This window comes from Lingula anatina, chromosome 2 (assembly GCF_051362555.1).
Source record: "Lingula anatina isolate TDL-2025a chromosome 2, LinAna3.0, whole genome shotgun sequence".
Classification (NCBI taxonomy): domain Eukaryota; kingdom Metazoa; phylum Brachiopoda; class Lingulata; order Lingulida; family Lingulidae; genus Lingula; species Lingula anatina.
This window is the reverse complement of record NC_141768.1, coordinates 8,998,584-9,017,580: the sequence shown is the minus strand read 5'-3', so window position 1 is coordinate 9,017,580 and position 18,997 is coordinate 8,998,584. Positions and strand designations below refer to the sequence as shown.

Below are 18,997 nucleotides of genomic sequence, written 5' to 3'. Positions count from 1 at the left end.
CAACCAAATTATACGCAATGTTTTCTATTTATTTTATGTCTGAGAATAACATCACAAGCTTGTCACACTTTCAAAAAACAACTGTAAATTATTTAAAACACTTGTCCAGCATTTTATCATAGTTTCTGTTAAGATACAGTTCTGCAGATATTGTACTTAAATCCTCAGTCAGTAACTTGATGGGAAAGTGTGTCACAAGAGAACCTTTTGCTTTATTTATCAAGTATCCAATCAATTCTTTGCAAAAAAAATCAAAAGCTGGTTTCTACATCACTCACGACCATGACATTACAGCTCCATTTCAAAGTCTTTTGTAAAAACTGTGATGATTAATGATCATGAACAAAGTGCTCAAAATCTTCTTGTGTACGGAACAGAACATCATCACCACATTTATCTTGATCAAAATAACGGAAAGGTGCCATTTGTGGATCATTGACATAATCATTGTACAGCTGCGGAAAATATTCGAAGAGCATGTCATTCTGCATTTCTTCAACCTTGGGCAGTATGCTGAGAGCCTTGATCTGTAAGAGTACATTTTTTTTCATAAAAGTGTATGTTTAGTCCATTTATACAGCTTTGGAAAATAAAATGCAACACCATGAACTGCAGACAGATTTGCTTTTTTTTTTTTTTTTTAAATTCATTGCACTGCATCAGCTGGAAAGACAAATGCCTTGAAAGTAACACGATTTGTGATCTTACATTTCTAAGCTCTGAAAGGCAAATATATATAGTCACCACCCCCCTCTTTTTTTTGTAATCTCAACTTGTGATTAGTCGCTTTGTACACTTGGATTTGAATCTGTCTTGGGTTTCCAATCTGCCAGAACTAGAACTCTGTCTATGGTATATAACACTGCTGCAGTTTACAGTGTTGCATTTTTTTATTATTTCACAATAAAGGTATACCATTTTAACAACTTCAACTTAAAATACTCAGTCTTCTGCATAATTGAATTTGAAACTCATCTCGGCAGATTGACAGACTACCTGGACATACAGATCATGAATTAGACTAATTTTTAAGTCTTCATTTCAAAGACTGTATAAATCAAATTTTGGAATGCATAACACACACACCAAAAAAAAAAAAAAAAAAAAAAAAAAAAGAGGCAGCAAAGCTGTCAAATGTACCAACAAAAAGCAGAAAATAAAAATGCACAAAATAGGATACTGTCAATTCTGATGCAATAATGCATTATTCTTAACTGCATAGCCAAGGTCAAATTTTAATTCTGCACAACAGTTAATAAGGATGAAAGTAAAATGTGTAATAAGCATTAGACTGGGTTCCCATACCTAGATCAATCTAACAGGATCGATCCATCTCCAAAGGGTTTCTCACTAAATTGCTTTCAGCTTAAGCGGCTTAGGATTCTGGCATGCCAGCTTCACATGGACATTTAGAAAATTTGACTTCCACTGGGCTACATGCCCGTGTGAGTTCTAAGTCCCACATTGAAAATGCTAATATGTGAAAGATAAAAATTTGACAAAAATGTACAACAGAAAAAGAAGCCAATTTAACTGCTTTTCCAACTCGGCTACATTTTAGTCTCACGTTTCTTTCCTGTAACTGTGAGAAGAGTAAGTGCCATGGTTTTCCTTTAATGGTCACTATGAAGGCAGTGCCCAAAATAGGGTTTTCTTCAATTTTGATGCAATATTACATAATGTTTAACAGCATTACCACCATCAACTTTTAATAATAAAATAAAAGTATCATGGATATTCAGAAAATGTGACTAGCAAAAGCCCATGGAAGTTCAGAATCACACCTTGAAAATGCCAAATGTAAACAAGAGCTAACTGTACTGAAATCTGTTTATTTCCTTATCAACACCTTTTTCACATAAAATATTCAATTGACTGTCATTTTTATATGATCAAGTAAGAAAATTGCTGACATAGGAAAAATATCAATAGAACAATTTTCAGTGTCCAGTTTGATCCATTCTGAGATTCTAAAAATAGTGAATGATTGAATCTGACAAATTGCAATGATATGAGTTTATTTCCATTTTATCTCTTTATTACACAATACACAAAAACAGGTTTATTTTTATAACCAATTACCAATATTGTAAACATGCAGAAAATGTCAAAAGAACACTTTTACATACCTAATTAGTTCAATAAGGAGACTGTAAACATGCCTGAGAATTAAATCTGAGTAAAAACCACTTATATACAAAAAAGGCATAACTTCATCAAAACTGATCACACCTGTGAATTTCAAGACAATAGGTCGATTGGTTTTCCTTGAAATGTGTTATCAGTGTTGCACATATGCTTAAAAAAAAAAAAAAAAACCCAGCATCACTTTTGAAACAATGGCCCGGTAATGCTGATTTTCGAACTCGACCTGCGTTTAATGAATATTCATTAGTTCTGTAAGTTTCAAGCCAAAAGATAAAATGGTTTTCCACTTATCGTGTTGTCAGTGTTGCACATATACTGATAAAAGTGAAAAAACAGCACAACTTTGGAAGACATGGCTGGATCATGCTGATTTTCAAACTTGACCTGCGTTTTATGAATATTCATCCGTTCTGTAAGTTTAAAGCCAAACGGTGAAACAGTTTTCCACTTATTGTGTTATCGGTGAAAGTGCATGGCGACAACAGAAGCAGGTGACGGCTATATGTACGGACACATCTGTATCTGTACATAAAAAAGGAATAATAAAAAAACTGTAATTTAACCATATACCCACATCTCTTTCTGCTTGGTATATAAATGCATCCGCAACCTTTTGTAATTTTTCTATATCAGCTTTCTGAAAGGCAAATTACTCATTTAAATGACCTAATATATCGTAAACAACTGAATTAATCAGTGAATCTTTTATCTTTTTTTTTAATTACTATTATTTTTTTGAGAAAACAACACAGAATGTTTTAAACTTGGTGGAATATTACAGCATATTCAAAATGTTAATATTCAAACACAAAAAGTGGTTTTAAAAGAGAGAGATTTTACTCAATATTTTCTGTTGCATGTACCTTTATTTTATTCAGTGTTATTTCTTTTTAACGGTACCTTATTTATTTATCTACCTGATAGTCTAAATATCTATCATTTCTTTCTATTGAATGAGTAAATCCTGTACTTACAGATTTTGCTTCATTCTTAGAAATTGTCTCCAAAACATTGTGTCTGTCTTCGGGATACGGTATTTTCAGAGCCTTATACTAAAAAGGTTAAGCATTTATAGTCATCAGCAAAGAGACAACTTTCAATTATGGATGAAAATATCTAGCAACTAGCAATTTAAAAATGTGGTAAAATAAAAATATTATACAACTAGCAGAAAAGGCAACATACAGGTTAAACTTTGTGACTAATATATCTACAATATGATTAAATCAACAGTGGCAAAAATTAGCAGAAAAAAAATTATAACAATCAAAAAACATTAAATTTCTGTGAACATTAATGACAGTATTACACAGTTTTTTTTATTGAGATACCTCTTTTTCTAGTTTCTCCACAAATCCTGGAAGAGCAACATTTTCCTTGTAGTAATTGAAGTCGATTTCTGGCATACTTTCTGGAAGGCTGCTTACTCTAAAAATATATAACAGGTTACTTTCAGAAGTAAAATTGAAAAAAATACTCATTTTTGGACTTATTTTTTTGTTAAGTTTCAAACATAAGCACATCGTTTGTAGTGGATAAGAAAACAAAAGTCAACAGTTTAATCTTATGTTGCAGGACACATTTTTGACAGCAACCCATGTTCAACACTTTTTGTTTATTTCCTGTTGTTTTTCCGATGCTTAATTTATTAGATGAGACACAGGACACACTGCATGTATGAATTTTTTTTTTCTTTTTTTGTCGTACCAACACAGTGTTGGCTTTAAAACTTCATACACTGATTGTTGTGGAAATGAAAATTGAATTTGAAAGAGCTAGCTCAGATAGAAATGCAGTTGTACAGTCTACCTATCACTTACTTTAAACCAGGTTGTTTCTGACTGTGTTGTGTTTGATTTTTATTTCCTCTTCAAACAAATTTTCTTACAGCAAAAGGTTTAAGAATTTTGTAGGTTTGGCAAACATTTTGATTTTGGAAATAAGCACAAGCTGAGCTTCCATTTTGTTAGTCATATGACTTTTCTATACATGGAATACATTGGCAATGTGCACATGGAGGCAGACATAAACCGAAATATCAAAAAGTATAATTTTTGTTGCTTTTAAGAAATGAAATCAGTTCTTATAATTGGCCAGGGGTAGTTGACTTGAAAAAGGGTATGGCAGAATTGTGCAATACACCACAATACAGCGCAACACAGCGCAATGCACTTGATAATACAAGTCCAGTTGCAAGTAAACACGGGAAAGGGTAATCTCAAACAAAATAGGGTGATATAAAAGCAAAATATAGTACATAGTAATTAAAATTGCTGATACAACTTAATAAATCGGGACAATTTTTTCATTGTTTGGTCAGTCGCCATGTTGGCAAGTAACTCTTCTTGGCCAGTAATATATCCAAGAAGAGCCACTCGCCGACTGGACGATATGAAAGTCTTGCTGATTTGTTAAGTTATATCAACGATATTACTTACCTAGTAATATAGGTTGTTTTTATATCACTCTAAGGAATGGCCATTTCTTTTGTGTAATTGTAACTGGATTTGATTTTTCAAGTGTATCGCACCGTGTTGTGCTGTATTGCGCAATTTAGCCACACAGCATTTTCAAGATCTGCATCAGTACGCGCTTCAAAGTATCAGACGCGACACTGCTCTTGCTTAGTACAAGATGTGATAGAATGATTCTGAGCGGGGTTGGAAAGAAATGCATCTCATGTCAAAATTTGTAAACCGGAGTATGATACTGTGAAATGTGTACTGACACACACCTTAAATAAGGGTAGTGTGGTCTGACCTACCAGTGAATTCAGGATCATTCGGTGCCAAGTCTGGGAGTTGGGTAGGCCTGAATATGTAACCTAGTTTGACCTAACACAATAGGTCATTTTATGTGATTTTACAAATTTAACAAAACTCTCAAAAAGAAACTCACTGACATAAGTGAAGATGCTTCTATGAATGTTACACTTATATTTAATTGTATGTACTTCATGTCAGAGTGTTCAGATGGTACATGTTTTTCCACTACAATAACTTCTTACAGCTATCAACAAGCCAAAAACAGAGACAAAACAAAATTTTTTCCACGATAATGGAAGTGATGGCGTTTACTGTACAGTGTAATTATACCATGATTCGGGTCTTATCGGTAGTACTATAAATAATGCCAGCTATAACATTTCTCATGATGTTGGATACGAATTATTATTGTCCTTTTTAAGAGAAATATAAGTGACACTAAACATTATTTCTGTAATTACGATCACACACAAGAATGGTCATAGCAATGTCGGCAAATCCCCACCTGCAAAAGTCGGAAACTAATAACTAAAAATTCACGGTATTTACCTTACAAGATGCTTGTCATTGACTTGTTTAAATGCCCTGACGTAATCTGTGCCTTTAGACCCATACTTGGACATCTTGTCTCCAAGCAGAGCCCAATTTATAGATGTTGTCGTGAGTCGTTTTGCCGTCATAGTGGCTGCAAACCTGAAGCCGAACTACTTACACGACCAAACTTTGAAACCAAGATGGCTGCCGAAATGTCTCCAATAGCTGCAACGTTTGAACGGGACTTCCAATTTTTTTAGAAAACAGAGGTTCTATGCTTTTTATTTATGTATTTTGGAATTATTTCTTCCATAGAATTTGTTTTTATTTAGGTTTGTACTAAAATTTTGATAAAAACATTCAATCAAAATCTCATATAGATGTTATGTTTGTAATCATGGCTGGCGAGGAGAAGATGGAAGTAAATCATTGTCGAGGAAAACCTGATAATTTATCACGCAAAAACAGTTGGATCAAACTAAACGTTGGAGGAACAGTTTTTATGACAACAAGGACTACGCTATGTCGTGATCCCAAATCATTTCTATTCAGGTTGATCCAGGACGACCCAGATTTAAATACAGATAAGGTGTGTGTTCATCGGTGCAACTTTCTGCTTGCTTCCTACTTGCATCGGAGGAGAGATGTGGTGATTCTTGTTAAAGGTTTTCGAATCCGGCATGCAGTTTTAAATGGCACATTGATTGTGATATGGCGTGGAAATCAAGTATCATGGAATATTTTTCATATCTATCGTATAGGGTGTAATACCCATTCATTCTAAAAATAAAATGCTTACTAGTTACTAGTAGATTAAAAAAAAAAGCTATCTCCCTTCCTATTAGATTATGTCAGTATACCAGTGAGGTAAAGATGCAAAGAGCTGGGATATTGATAAATGATTGCCAATCTTGTAATCACAAATGTTTGTAGAACTTCACTTACTTCTTTGAAAATAAAAACATGTTTGATTATTCTCAGATATTTCACATGATAGCATTGTCCAAAATCTATGTTTTAAGTTGGGTATAATTGCTAGATCAGATGAGAGAAAAATGCATTCAGACTAGTTTTGCTAATGTCACTCCTGAACAACTTGACAATAATGTGCTTTGACTTGTTCAGAGGTGGGTCTGTTGTAATGTTTGAAAGAAACTACTCGACCTCAGATTTCTGCTCATTTAATTAGACTGGTGCTGAACAAAATGCGTGAAAGCTTGCAGCTGAGGGATTCTTTGAACATCATGTGTTTCAGAGTGACAAGAAGCAGGTGTAAACTTTAAAGTGTTAGTATGATTGATGCTGATATATTGATGTCGTGTGAGGAGTAAACATGCCAGGGAATATATGTTCACGTAGAATTTTTTACTATTTGTCAGGTACCAACATTTTTTTTTTGTGAGACACCAGGACATAGTTAAAGGTTTGCAACTAGAATTTTCCTTGCAAAAGAGTTTTTTTTTTTTTTTTTTTTTTTTTTTTTTTTTTTTTTTTTTTTACTCATGAATCATTGCTCGACCCTGGTCCAACCTCTCCTCTGTGCACTTGGATTTGGTATTATATATTAAATATTTTAATTAAATAATTCTAATAATTCTAAATGCTTCCCGTAGCAATTAAAAAGCCATGTGTTCTTGTTCACATCAGAAAAAAAATCATCAGGTGCTTTTATTTGTAGGCTTGCATCGTTTTTAAGGTCTGAATTAGGGAAGATAAGTAGTTCAGCTGGATATGTAGACCTAAAAAATATAACTTTGGGTCAGTTTGAAACTTCTATATGTATGGACCACATTTTTGTTTGAAGTAAATTTGCTACAAAAAAGTGGATATTAAGTGGCTAAATGACGACTGTGAAGAAGTTTTGTAACTGATTCATATGTTCACTATATACCATTTTTTATATTAACTTAAAGCTAAAATCAAAAGGATTAGTCTTGACAATGAAATTTAATAAATGGAGGCCTGATATGATTATCGAAAAAAAAAAAGACCACTTCAATTTTTTATTTGCTCAAAAAGTGTTCCCATTAATTCAATAAAACTTCACTAAAAATGTCATGGCATCAGGCACTTTAAAGGTGTGGTTTAATTACTTTTGTAATATTCTTGTCGAATTCAGTAGAAAAAAATGATTGTGCAAAAAGGTGATATCAGAGTTTAGCAATTTAAGTTTAAATTATGGGATGGCCTTCTTCCAGACTGTCACAGTCTCTCTTCAAATGATACATTTTCAAGCGGGATGGTCCAACATTCCATACCATTGGGGTCACATAAAACATTTTGAAGAAGTTGCATCGGAATTTACTTGGTATACAACACATTGGGGTTCTGCATAGTTTAGAAAATGTATAGTGGTTGGGGCATAGGAGAACACAATGATATTTCATTTCAAGAAACATCCCAGTTAGAGCTTGGGACAAGTTGTATAATAGAAAAGTAGGCTGAAAGCTGAAGACAACTGTGCAAAAGATCCTTTTATCACCTTTTCCAATAGATATTCAGTAGAACTTCAAATGCTTTAATCTGGTATTGTATTTTTGAAGTACAATTTTTATATTATGTACAGAGAAGTTACATAAAGCCATTGAGCCATTACCTTAATAAATAAAAAGCAATACCAAGTAAAAGCATTAAATGTAATTTCATCAGATTACAGTGAACTATGTTTGATATATTATATTGAAATATAATATAACATATATTGAAATTTAAAGTTTCTTTGGCCCTTTTTCATTTGTGTTGGCCTGAAGGAATGTACCTATATTTATACAGTGATGTGTTTTGCAAGTTAGTTTGAACCAAATGCAAATAGTAGCAATAACACACCTTTCCCACCGGAAATTCATTGCATTTATTTATTTATATTTTGTGGGTATGTTTGACAAGTGGCATTGTTGCAGTTTTATGAAGACAAATAATTAAGCTGACAGATTCAATGTTTCACAGTTATAGAGCATCTGTAACTACAGATATGTTTTCACTAATAAGACTATAGTAATTTGCCAGAATTTGTGAATTTGGAATGTGAGAGAAATCGCTTTTGTGTCATAGCTTTTATCTTAGCTGTAGTGAGTCTGAAAGCAGGTGTTCTGCAAAAATTTAGGTTATTGAACTTATTGTAGATAGGTGACCAGTGGAAACATCTTTTGAATTGCATCAGCTTTATCAAGCTGTCAACAAGATAATATTTGGAATATATACCATTTATATCAGATATTGAAGTGCTTGCTAGTCATGGTTTTCTTGCTTGCCTATATGAAACACACACTTGACAAGAAAGGTGTTAGGACAGAATTGATTGAAAAGGTGTGTTTAAATACCCAACCCAGCAAGTAGTCTGTTTTACTGACTCTTCACTCCGAATTGCTTTGCGAGTTCAAACTGGTTGTAATTATTGATTCCCTGTGTATCTCCATCCTCACAGGCTTTTAGACTTTACCTCTGTTCATGGTTTAGTATTTAATGGGTATCAAATCTTGTAATAGTTATTGATCACCACTTAAAATGGAGTGTCTTGCAATACTCTCAGGGAATATAAATTTTGCCTGTATTGGATTCACTTATTCAGCCCTAAGACACCAGTGGCAGCTAATGTTGTAGGGTTAGGATACCAAATCTATAGTTTTTTACATGGGAGTTTAGTGTATAACCATGTAATTGTTTTATCTCTAAGTTGTTTCATATGAGGCAGACTCATGTTCCATAACTTCATTTTGTTTTGTACCAAAAAAAATTAAATTCAAATACCACTCGGATTTTTATACCATTCACAGAAAATAAAGTGACATGTGAAACATTAGCATGCTTGCAAATTCATGGCCGCTATCACAAATGTACATGTAGAATGTACAGGAAATAACATGTCATGTGTGTGTGCCTAAGGGGTCCAGTTGCCATAATGGTAATTAAAGGGACAACACCAAGAAAAACATGCTAGCTCATAGATATATGGAATGTTTTGAGCTGGTGTCCTTGTTATTGAGCAAATGCCAGTCACAAATTGATAGGTGACTTCAAAATAAACAGTTTTGGTATTATTGCATAAGTGTATATTTCGCCCCACTTGGTCACCTCACTTTGCCAAAAATGTCTCAGAAGTTTGGTCTTTTTTCATCAAACTAGTTGCATAGGGCAAACAGTTGTTTTGATATTCTAAAAGATTTACTTTACTTTTTATCACGCAATTTCCCTTAGAATTTTTCTTTCATGCTTTGTACAGCTGGTGATGCAAGCAGGCCTTAAAATATGCAAGATGCTGGCACTGGTTTGTCACTTGAAGTTGGAAAGTTATAAATATGGTTCATCCAAGAGATGTATTACATTTTCAAGTTTTAAGTTCATGACAATTGAATGCTTGTTCGGGTGTCAGGTGTACTATTACGTTCCTTAATGGACAGATAAATCATAGTAGGTCACGGTAACCACATATTTACAGCACCTTTTACTGTATGCAGAGATTGAACAGCTTACTGCAGATTTTTCTAGACAAGTTATGGCTTAGCTGTGGGAAGTTTTACATCATGTCTGTTTACCTCTCCAGTCATTATTTATAAATGTTTACTCAATGGGTGAATATGGCAGTATATATTGATTTAAGTATGCATCTTTTAGATGGCATTTAATGTTAACCCATTAAATACTTGCAGCCTAGGTCTGCTTGGCTTTCTGTTTTTAATTAATATGGAATTGAATAAACATTTTTATACATGTTTTAAAAACAGCATTATCATGTAAAATTGTGCAAGTGAAACTTGAGGAACTTCATTTAGTATTTGTTATCCAGTGTTTTTAAGTTTTTTGTTTTTGTTTTTAAGGATGACGAAGGTGCCTACCTAATTGACAGAGACCCCACATATTTTGGTCCTGTGTTAAATTATCTACGGCATGGAAGGTTGGTTATGAATAAAGATTTAGCAGAAGAAGGTAATTTTATTATTTTTCCCAAGGGAAAACAAGGTTATTTTTTTTATATAGGATTAAAAAATTATTTTAGTAATTGTTGTTTGCTGTCTGTTTTAATTTTGGAATTTTTATTCATTATTTAAAAAAAATATTTTCAGTTATTTCTCTCTTTTTATATATATATATATATTTATTGGAAAATTGCATATGAAACCAGAATGTATAAGCTTATGTTTAAAGTGTTACTTGTCATTAAAGTTTGTCAATAAAACTATTTGCTGAAGGGCGGAATTCGATTCAAAATTTGATGCAAAAGGATAGCAATATTAATATTATTATAAGAACAAGCAAAATTATTCTTTACATCTTATGAATGTTCGTCTGTAAACCTTTTTTTAATGTTCAATATTAACGCCCTTTATATCTTATTTTAGGAGTTTTAGAAGAGGCAGAATTTTATAATATTACAGAACTTATCAAATTAGTTAAAGACAAAATACGTGAAAGGGATGCAAAGCAGAACCAGGTGAGTAAAAGTGAATTATATGTTTTTGTGCAAAGGTGAGTATAGGGTTTTATAACTGCAGGGCTTCAGTGTTAATTTGATATCTTCAGGTATAATTGGATGATTAGTTCCCTTATTCCCCTACACAGTTTTTATATTTTATTGCTTATTCCTCTCTTAACAATGAACAATATAGCACCAATATTTTAAAATATTAACCTGATTACCATTATTAATATCTAATTTCTAGTTTAGGTAGAACCTTGCAGGATTTTGGGAACAGAAAGTCATTAAATTTCCTCAAATCCTCAACTATTGTTCAGTAATTCACTATCCCAACTTTCAAACTCAGAATAACCCAATAAATGTTTTGATTGACTTAAGCAGACTCAGGTTTATTTCCTCAAGTTAATTCAAATAGGACTGAAGTTTCAAAGAGAAAGTCAACACTATGGATAAAAAACTACCTGGGTACATAAAAGATTTTTCTAATCTGTTGCTTTAAGACAGCATAGGTTTCGTTTCATATACATTAAAATATTTGTCTTTAATTTTCAGACACATATTAAGAATGTATATCGAGTTTTACAATTTTCTGAGGAAGAATTGACACAAATGGTCTCTACAATGTCAGATGGCTGGAAATTTGAACAGGTATATATTTAAGCATCTCAGTGTTGAAGCTATAGCCCAGACATACTACCAAATTACTGAATGGTGGTAAACTGCAAAAAGTTGACTCACGTAGATTTCTTTCACATACACCTCCATAATGATTAGCTAAGAATTGATGTGTCTTTGGAAATAAAGGAGTGAAATTGATTTTCTTCTTAGGTTTAGAGATGTACATTTTAAAGGGTTATTATAATTGCTGTTATAAATCATTTTTATTATTGTTAAAATTTCACTATACATTTGATTGATTATTTTGTTGTCTTAGCTGATCAACATTGGTTCCTCCTACAACTATGGCAGTGAAGACCATGCAGAGTTTCTGTGTGTAGTTTCAAAAGAATGTCCAAATATAATGAATGGAGAAGAATCAACGGACAGGGCACGGGTGAGATTTCTTCAATAAATTGTAATGGAAACCAAAGTTAATTGGGATTATGCTGAAAAAAATAATTTGTGTCATTTAACGATACTGATGGAATGAAACATCTTTGTCAGTTTATATCAAATTCAATGTAATTTACTTATTTTGAAATTCTTTAATGCCTTTTTTTCACTGAATATAATTTAATACATTTTGTGTTTATATTGGCTACTTATTGATTTTTAGGAAGGTAATAAGGAAGTGCTCATTACTTTCATTGTATCATATTACATGCTGGCAACTTCCTGTTGCCTTTTATTGAAATTTGACAGTGTTCACATCAGAACTTTAATGTACAGAAAAAAAAAGTCACCAGACCAACCCATTACATAAAGACATTTAGTGCTTCTTTGGTTTATAGGTCTTATATTAAGCAGTATATTTGAGTGAGAACAGCAGTTAGTCCATTTCACATTTAACATGATTTGTTTCTGTTATATATCAGAGGATGAAAACCTGTCCTGTAGCAGTAAACTAAGAGTAAATATTAAGTTCTACAAATTTGGTTTGTTACTTGTGCAGTATTTGAACACCCTTTTTGATTTTTACAGGTTCTTCAACAGAAAGGCTCTAGAATGTGACAATTACTGCATTCATCGCAGGTACGATCAAAATGGCGCCGTGTGTTCAATCTTGTTCGAGCTGTTCATTATTTTTGGAGACAGTACTGAAAACTGGCATAAACTGTGTAAAGTTTACAGTCAATAAGGAGATAAAGTGTTTGTTTTATCTCTAGAGGAAGTACAAACACAGAAAACAACATGTATTTGGAATTGATGAGAAACTGTACAATATTGATGAAGGGACATTTTTTGTGGTTTGAAGTCAAAAGAGGACACTTTTCTGTGTGTATGCATGGAAGCACTGACGCAGAATGGAAACAAATGAGAGAGTTACCAGACCTCAAGTGTGAGAGCAGTGTATTGTTTCATATATATATATTTATATGTATGTGTTGCCCATCTCCTCTGGCAGCTGGTTATTATCTGGTCACAGAGAAGTGTCACAAAATTATCTTTTGCTGCGGATGTCTGCTCTCAGAACACAAAAGATTTTTTGGCTTCAGAGCAATGGATGTTTTCACTTTGGTAAATTGAACTTTGTCTGAATTTCTGTAAGTGCTGTTACTCAAGAGGTTGAGAAGGAGGTGGGGGATTGGTAAACTGTGAACTCTACTCTCTCATGAAGGGTTCATTCACATGCTTACTCCTACATGTAAATTGCAAGACTTAATTGGAGGTCAGAAGTAGGAATAAATTTTATGATGGATCTGCTAATAATCATTTGTTTATGTTGATGTCTGTTGCTTATGAATCTTTGGTCTCTTAATTAGATTATGAAACCACCTTAAAAGTCGCAACATTTTGTTAAATTGTTTCAGCCAGTTTTAAGAACTTAGGAAAGCTTAATATGTACCTGTAGTATGAAATGTTGCATCAAAGTCCTGTTTAGAGATCTGTTTAACTGACTTATTTGCACCTAGATCTTGATTCCCATCTTAGACTTAACTGACAAAAGATCAGGTTGGAGGTGAAAGGTTTGCAATTTTGTTATGAACAGGGAAAAGGGTAATTCTGTCAAAAGAGCTTTGTCATCTGTTATACAGAAAAGAACACAACCTACAATAAAGGAAAGCAAGGAAAGAAATGCATTACACTAGCGCTAAAGAGGTGCTTGTTCTCTGATTTTTAGTTTAATTTTCCTTTTCTTAAAACAGCATTTTATGTGACATAGATATTGATTGTTTACTTAATACAGATTAGAAACATTGGGGCTAGCAGCAGAGAAAGTGCACCATTTTATCATTCACACTTAGTTGTTAATTTTGAATTTCTGTGTATGTGACAGATAACATGTTATTTCTTCCAGTTAAATCCCCCCCCCCCAGTATTATTATCATGAAAACTATTCAAGTAATACTAATCTGATAACAGAAAAATGGATGAATTCAAACATGCCAGAAATTTTTGTTTTAAATATGGTGTTGTTTGCTGTGAATGAACTTTTTTCACTAATTTTCAGCACTTTCCATTGGGATGTCAGTATAGTTTGTGTCCATATGTGTTTATTGTAGTGCATATACTATGAAATTGAAATTATTGTTTGAGTTCTTCTGGTGCTTTAATTATTTATAAATAATTCAGGATGTGTACCGTAGGGGTTAAGTTTGAATAACTTCATTTAGGAACACCTTCTGTGTAGGGACTTCAATAGACTATAGACGGATTGACTTTGAGATATGTGGACAATTTGAAAGTCTTTTTTCTATGTGACAAATGAGCATGTTTCAGTGAAAAAAAAACTAATTAACACATTTCAGTGTTTTAAGGCAGTGTGATGTATTATTGTATATTTTGAGAAGCTAATCATACATTTCATATAAAGCATGGTGGAGATGGAAAAGTCTTATTTCCAAATCGGTTCCAGTACACTATGCTGTGTGTCTAATAAATATCATTCATATGGTGGACTGTCACCTTAGATATACAACATAACCAACATAAATTCATTAATTGTGTACTATTAATTCAGCGTCCATCAATGCCATCGAGTTACATGTCATTATAAATGAGCATTTTTCATTGCATGTGGCATTTTATTTGATAATCAGTTGAAAAAAAAAAAAAGTGATATTTGTGACATTTTTATCTTCGTGGTACTTGTGCAAAGGATCTCTAACACAATTCAAGAATTTAAGGGCGTATTCCCAGACATTTAGACCGATCTATCCCTGTGGGGAGTCTCACTAGATTACTGTCAGATAATCCGGCTTAAATGTCCGTCCCGCCTACTACAAGCTGTAAGGGATTAATTAACTTTCGTGCCCGCTCGGCTGACAGCTATTTATCGTGAACCCCCAGGGAGTTAGGTCGATCTAGTTTGGATCGATCTAATCTCTGGGAATGGGGTCTAAGACGCGTTTTAAAACTGTCCTCTATTACAACGAATGTCCTCAGATTGTTTGACTACAAGTATTTAAAATAATGGGGAAGAGAAAAACTGCTTATAAGATGAAACGAGAGTAAGGGTGTGAAATACCTATTGAATTCTCGAATTGGAAAGATCAATAATATGTGGCCTCGAACTACAATACACAAGGCGTGTGGTTGGCTCAAGGCAGCGTAAATCCTTCCTGTAACATGTAACCCTGCAGGCAGTTACTCCTCGAGGGGTCTGCCACTCGGTCATCATTTGTACTAGGTGAACCATTTCCAAGCAAGTCTGCCCCGACGTTGACACATCATAATTGCTTTCACTGATCTGATTTATTAACTTGTCATCCGTTTTAGTTGTGAGTTTTGAATTATGTCACTTCGTTAACAGTCCTCGGAAATTAACTTCAGTTTTGTGTCTGATTGAATTTTATTGAGGAAATGTAATGCTAAAGTTTGTCAAACGGGCATTGTGCATGCTGAAATGAAATAGGGGTTTCTGTTTATTATTTTATTTATTTTTGAAAGTTTTTACGTTTGACAAATATTTGAGGAAAGTTTAAAAAGTTTATGAAGTTGAAAAACCAATACCCACACACTGGCGTTAAACCATTGCCCTGTTTATAAATACTGCCAACTTTGCTATGGATTTCCCACGGTGCTGCATGTAGATATCTACTTGAGGGTCTTTAAATGAAAGGTTGAAAATGTGGAAAAGAAGTTGCTTTTTTCTGTTAAACACCGGGTTAGATCAACAGGTAAAAAGGCTAAAGTATTGACAAACGTTACATTTTATATAATCTACAAAATTAAATAAGAATTTGAACTGGTCAAATCTGTTATAAGTTTTAAGTTGATTGGGTTTAATGGTCTTCGATGCTGGTTTGTCATCAAATTTAATCTACTAGGAAATGGTATATGTATTTGTAGTCATTTGAATTTGACCTTGGTCACATGGTGCCTGGAAACCGTGAGCAATATAAATTGTGGCCTATATCACCACTGTACGGTCTTATTTGGCAGCATTTTAAAGAAAGTTAGGTGAGGCTTAACTCTGTTTTGCGTAGCTAATTTCTCTAAAACCAAATTCAATTTCTGTTTTCACTTGAGAGGCAGTGTTTAGATTTTCTAGACTGGCTTTAAACACTTTGTGAACAAGACAGCGACAAGTGACTTACCATGTCTCGTTGCTGAATGATAAATGCTCAGGAACAAAATATCAAAATATATATCAATTTTTATAAACGACTTAGAAGAGTTATTTCATATGTTTATTTTTTATTAGGTCATCTAAAGACTATGGTATTTTCACGGGAGTTGCAGCTGTGTTTTGTCGTCGTGTGGGTGTCAAGTACGTGGGCAAAGGTGGACGTAGAGTCCCTCCAAGCAACCGTCAACAAATTAGCGAGACAGCTCATGCTCCAACAGCAATACGTGGAAGAAAGGATTCGCAGTGATGGGGACTCTGGAATTAAACAATGTCGCATCAATAACGAAGGGACAAAAGTGTATCATCTTCCAAGCCATACCTCTAAGAAAGGAATTGCGGCTCTACACGACCACTCAAACCACATCAGAACAATTGGACTGGGAGAAGTTATAGTCGTAATGAACGGGGTTGAATTCCGTACCCGTCACAATGATTACCTCTTACATAAACCTAGCACAACATCAAAAGAATATCACGCCACAGAAGAAATACAATTCCCAGATGTCCCACCCGAAGTCACCCAGAAAGCAAAGGTTGAAGATCAGATTGAAGAAATGCGAGAGTGGTTCAAGGCGTGGCGGGACCAAAACCACACCGTGCGAGACTATCGTCAATACTTCAAGCCTATCCTGTGTTACATGGAAGGAGCCTGGACAACGGATGCCTGGGACGATATAGAGGAGCCTTTTAAAAGCGACCGTCACTGGCTTGATGCAACCAGTTGGGAAGATCTACAAAACAAGATTCGTTTCACCTCCTATAATGGTCGTAAAAGTTCCTTGGAGAACTATGCATATTTGCCGTCCACAATTTTGGATATCATTAACGGATCTGATCCCGTTTTTGCGCAGTGGAACTACCGAATTTTATGCCATCCCCTTACTCGCGATTTGCGCACCAATAGATTTCGTGTAGTCGACGATCTGAGTCCCAGAATGATGTATCTGCGGACCCTGAAGGACCACGGTATGTCCCGCCGCGCAAGGTTTCAGCTGAACCCACGCGACAAAGGCTCGTGGATAGACAGATTACAGCAACATTATGGGTTGTTAGACGAACTCATGAGCGAAATTCCAGGCAAGGACAATTACGGAGCTCAACTGACTGACGAAGCTTTTGACAATCCGGCTCACACAATTGACCTTAATGGCGACAAAGTTAATACAGCGTATTACCATCGCTGGTGGAAAGAGGTGAAACCTGGGGCAATGGGTTTAGCGATTCGGAAGCGAGGTTTCTCTGACAGAAGTCTCTTCATGGCAATGACTACGCAGCCTCGGATAGCGGGAATGGGGCTACGCGATTGCAAAAACTCAGACGACCGCCGCCAAATTTGTCAAAATTATCAACAGAAATGGACATACGCTATCCCATTGGAGGTGATTTACCTCACTCCTCTTTCAACGTGGAATCCGTACGGGATAGAATACAAAGGCGACGCAGAAACCGAGCTGGGACAAACGGTAACAGAGAACGAAAGCCGTTATGGCGGCATAACATCAAAGACCGCATATAATGGTGCAAATAGTAAGCTGTACAATCTCACCCCTGCCGAATTTTTCCAAGGGAGAGTACTCGACTCCGACAAAGCCGATACATTTCGTGGATCCGTTGGTGTATTGGATCCTGAAGGAAACGTACGGGCGTTGACTTCATCGGGCGTGCGTGTGTCCTTCCCAAACATTCCAGGTGTTGGGATTCTGCGACAGAGATATCCAATCATGCCGCTACACAATGAAGGGAACCCGATATGGAAAGAGCTGGATTCCTTAAAAGATATAGTTATGGAACACACAAGATATCTGAAGATGTATCGTGAGCGTCCAGGTGGATCGGAGGGTGGCCAAGCAGGCAGTGACACCGACGCTACGGAAGATACCAAATACCAAGATGGTGTCACACTTATGGTGCTGCCTGCTACCCGTAGCCCCCCTGGTCCCCACGTGCACTGGATGGATCTTTCCCCAAGCGACGTGGACGACTTAAAGAACGGTCTACCTGTCACAATGATTACCACTGAGGAATATGGCCATTCTCACATGATCAAGATTAGATACAAGCCCTCGCTGGAACAACCGTTTACTATGAATCGTTGTGATGGCGAGATGGCCTGCTGGGATGGACACACGGGTCTGTCTATTACCGAGGAAATTTTGTAAAGAGAGCTTTGATGTCAGTTGATAACATTTACTATGGAAGAGGTACTCAAGAATGTCTGATTTGAAATACGTTATTCGGAAATATTTTATCTCGTTTACTTAGTGAACAAAGCATAACAGGTAGTCTATAGGAATAATTTACGAACTGATAAAATAAAGTTTGAAAGTGCCAAAACTGAGTACAAGGACTTTAATTCCCTGGGCGTTGTCGACTTTTAATTATATGATTTTACCAAATACATCCAAAAAAATATATTCTAATGCAGTTCCTAAAATGCATTTTAGAAAATGTGTTAATATCCAATATGTCTTTCTTACAATTAACATCTTTGGTATTAGAATTGTACCGTTCGACTTTTGGTTGCATGTAAATGTTACTCTTTTTATTAAGAGTTATTTTATACTTATAGTTCCGTTTTATCATCCTATTTTAAGACCATGAAAAACCTCTTTCGTTGTATCTTGAAATAAACATTATATGAATGACAACAGATTTATTTCTTTGGCCAAGAAAATATTTGTCATGTATAGGAGTACGATTAAAGGTTAATATACGATCATTTTTTCTCTAAATTTTTTTTATCTTTGAGGAAACTGAGTCAAAAATTTATTTTCATAAGCGCACGTACGTTTAAAATTTGGTGAAATACCATTGAAGTGCTGTCTGCATTCTGTCAAGATATTTAGAATGTAATTATCTTACAGGCCCGTAGCCGGCAACTTCAAAAGAGGTGTTCCTTTTCTG

The 18,997-nt window shown here is 34.7% G+C and overlaps 3 protein-coding genes across 3 annotated transcripts; 2 read left to right on the top strand and 1 right to left on the bottom strand.

Annotated features, from left to right (window-relative positions):
• Positions 1 to 8: 8 nt before the first annotated feature.
• LOC106168353 (ATP synthase peripheral stalk subunit d, mitochondrial) lies at positions 9 to 5,674 on the bottom strand. Its single transcript, XM_013547384.2, has 5 exons — positions 5,463 to 5,674; positions 3,480 to 3,576; positions 3,123 to 3,200; positions 2,723 to 2,785; positions 9 to 527 (listed from the first exon to the last, which is right to left on the bottom strand). The coding sequence occupies exons 1-5, from the start codon at positions 5,591 to 5,593 to the stop codon at positions 330 to 332; spliced, it is 567 nt and encodes a 188-aa protein (XP_013402838.1). The 5' UTR covers positions 5,594 to 5,674; the 3' UTR covers positions 9 to 329.
• A 143-nt stretch (positions 5,675 to 5,817) lies between these two features.
• LOC106168359 (BTB/POZ domain-containing protein KCTD5) lies at positions 5,818 to 14,592 on the top strand. The gene is made up of 6 exons (XM_013547392.2): positions 5,818 to 6,036; positions 10,262 to 10,370; positions 10,784 to 10,875; positions 11,413 to 11,508; positions 11,795 to 11,914; positions 12,502 to 14,592. The coding sequence occupies exons 1-6, from the start codon at positions 5,833 to 5,835 to the stop codon at positions 12,529 to 12,531; spliced, it is 651 nt and encodes a 216-aa protein (XP_013402846.1). The 5' UTR covers positions 5,818 to 5,832; the 3' UTR covers positions 12,532 to 14,592.
• Positions 14,593 to 15,831: 1,239 nt separating this feature from the next.
• Positions 15,832 to 18,730, top strand: LOC106168331 (uncharacterized). The gene is made up of 2 exons (XM_013547357.2): positions 15,832 to 15,924; positions 16,169 to 18,730. Exon 2 carries the CDS (start codon positions 16,183 to 16,185, stop codon positions 18,250 to 18,252), a length of 2,070 nt encoding a protein of 689 aa, XP_013402811.2. The 5' UTR covers positions 15,832 to 15,924; positions 16,169 to 16,182; the 3' UTR covers positions 18,253 to 18,730.
• Positions 18,731 to 18,997: the final 267 nt, after the last annotated feature.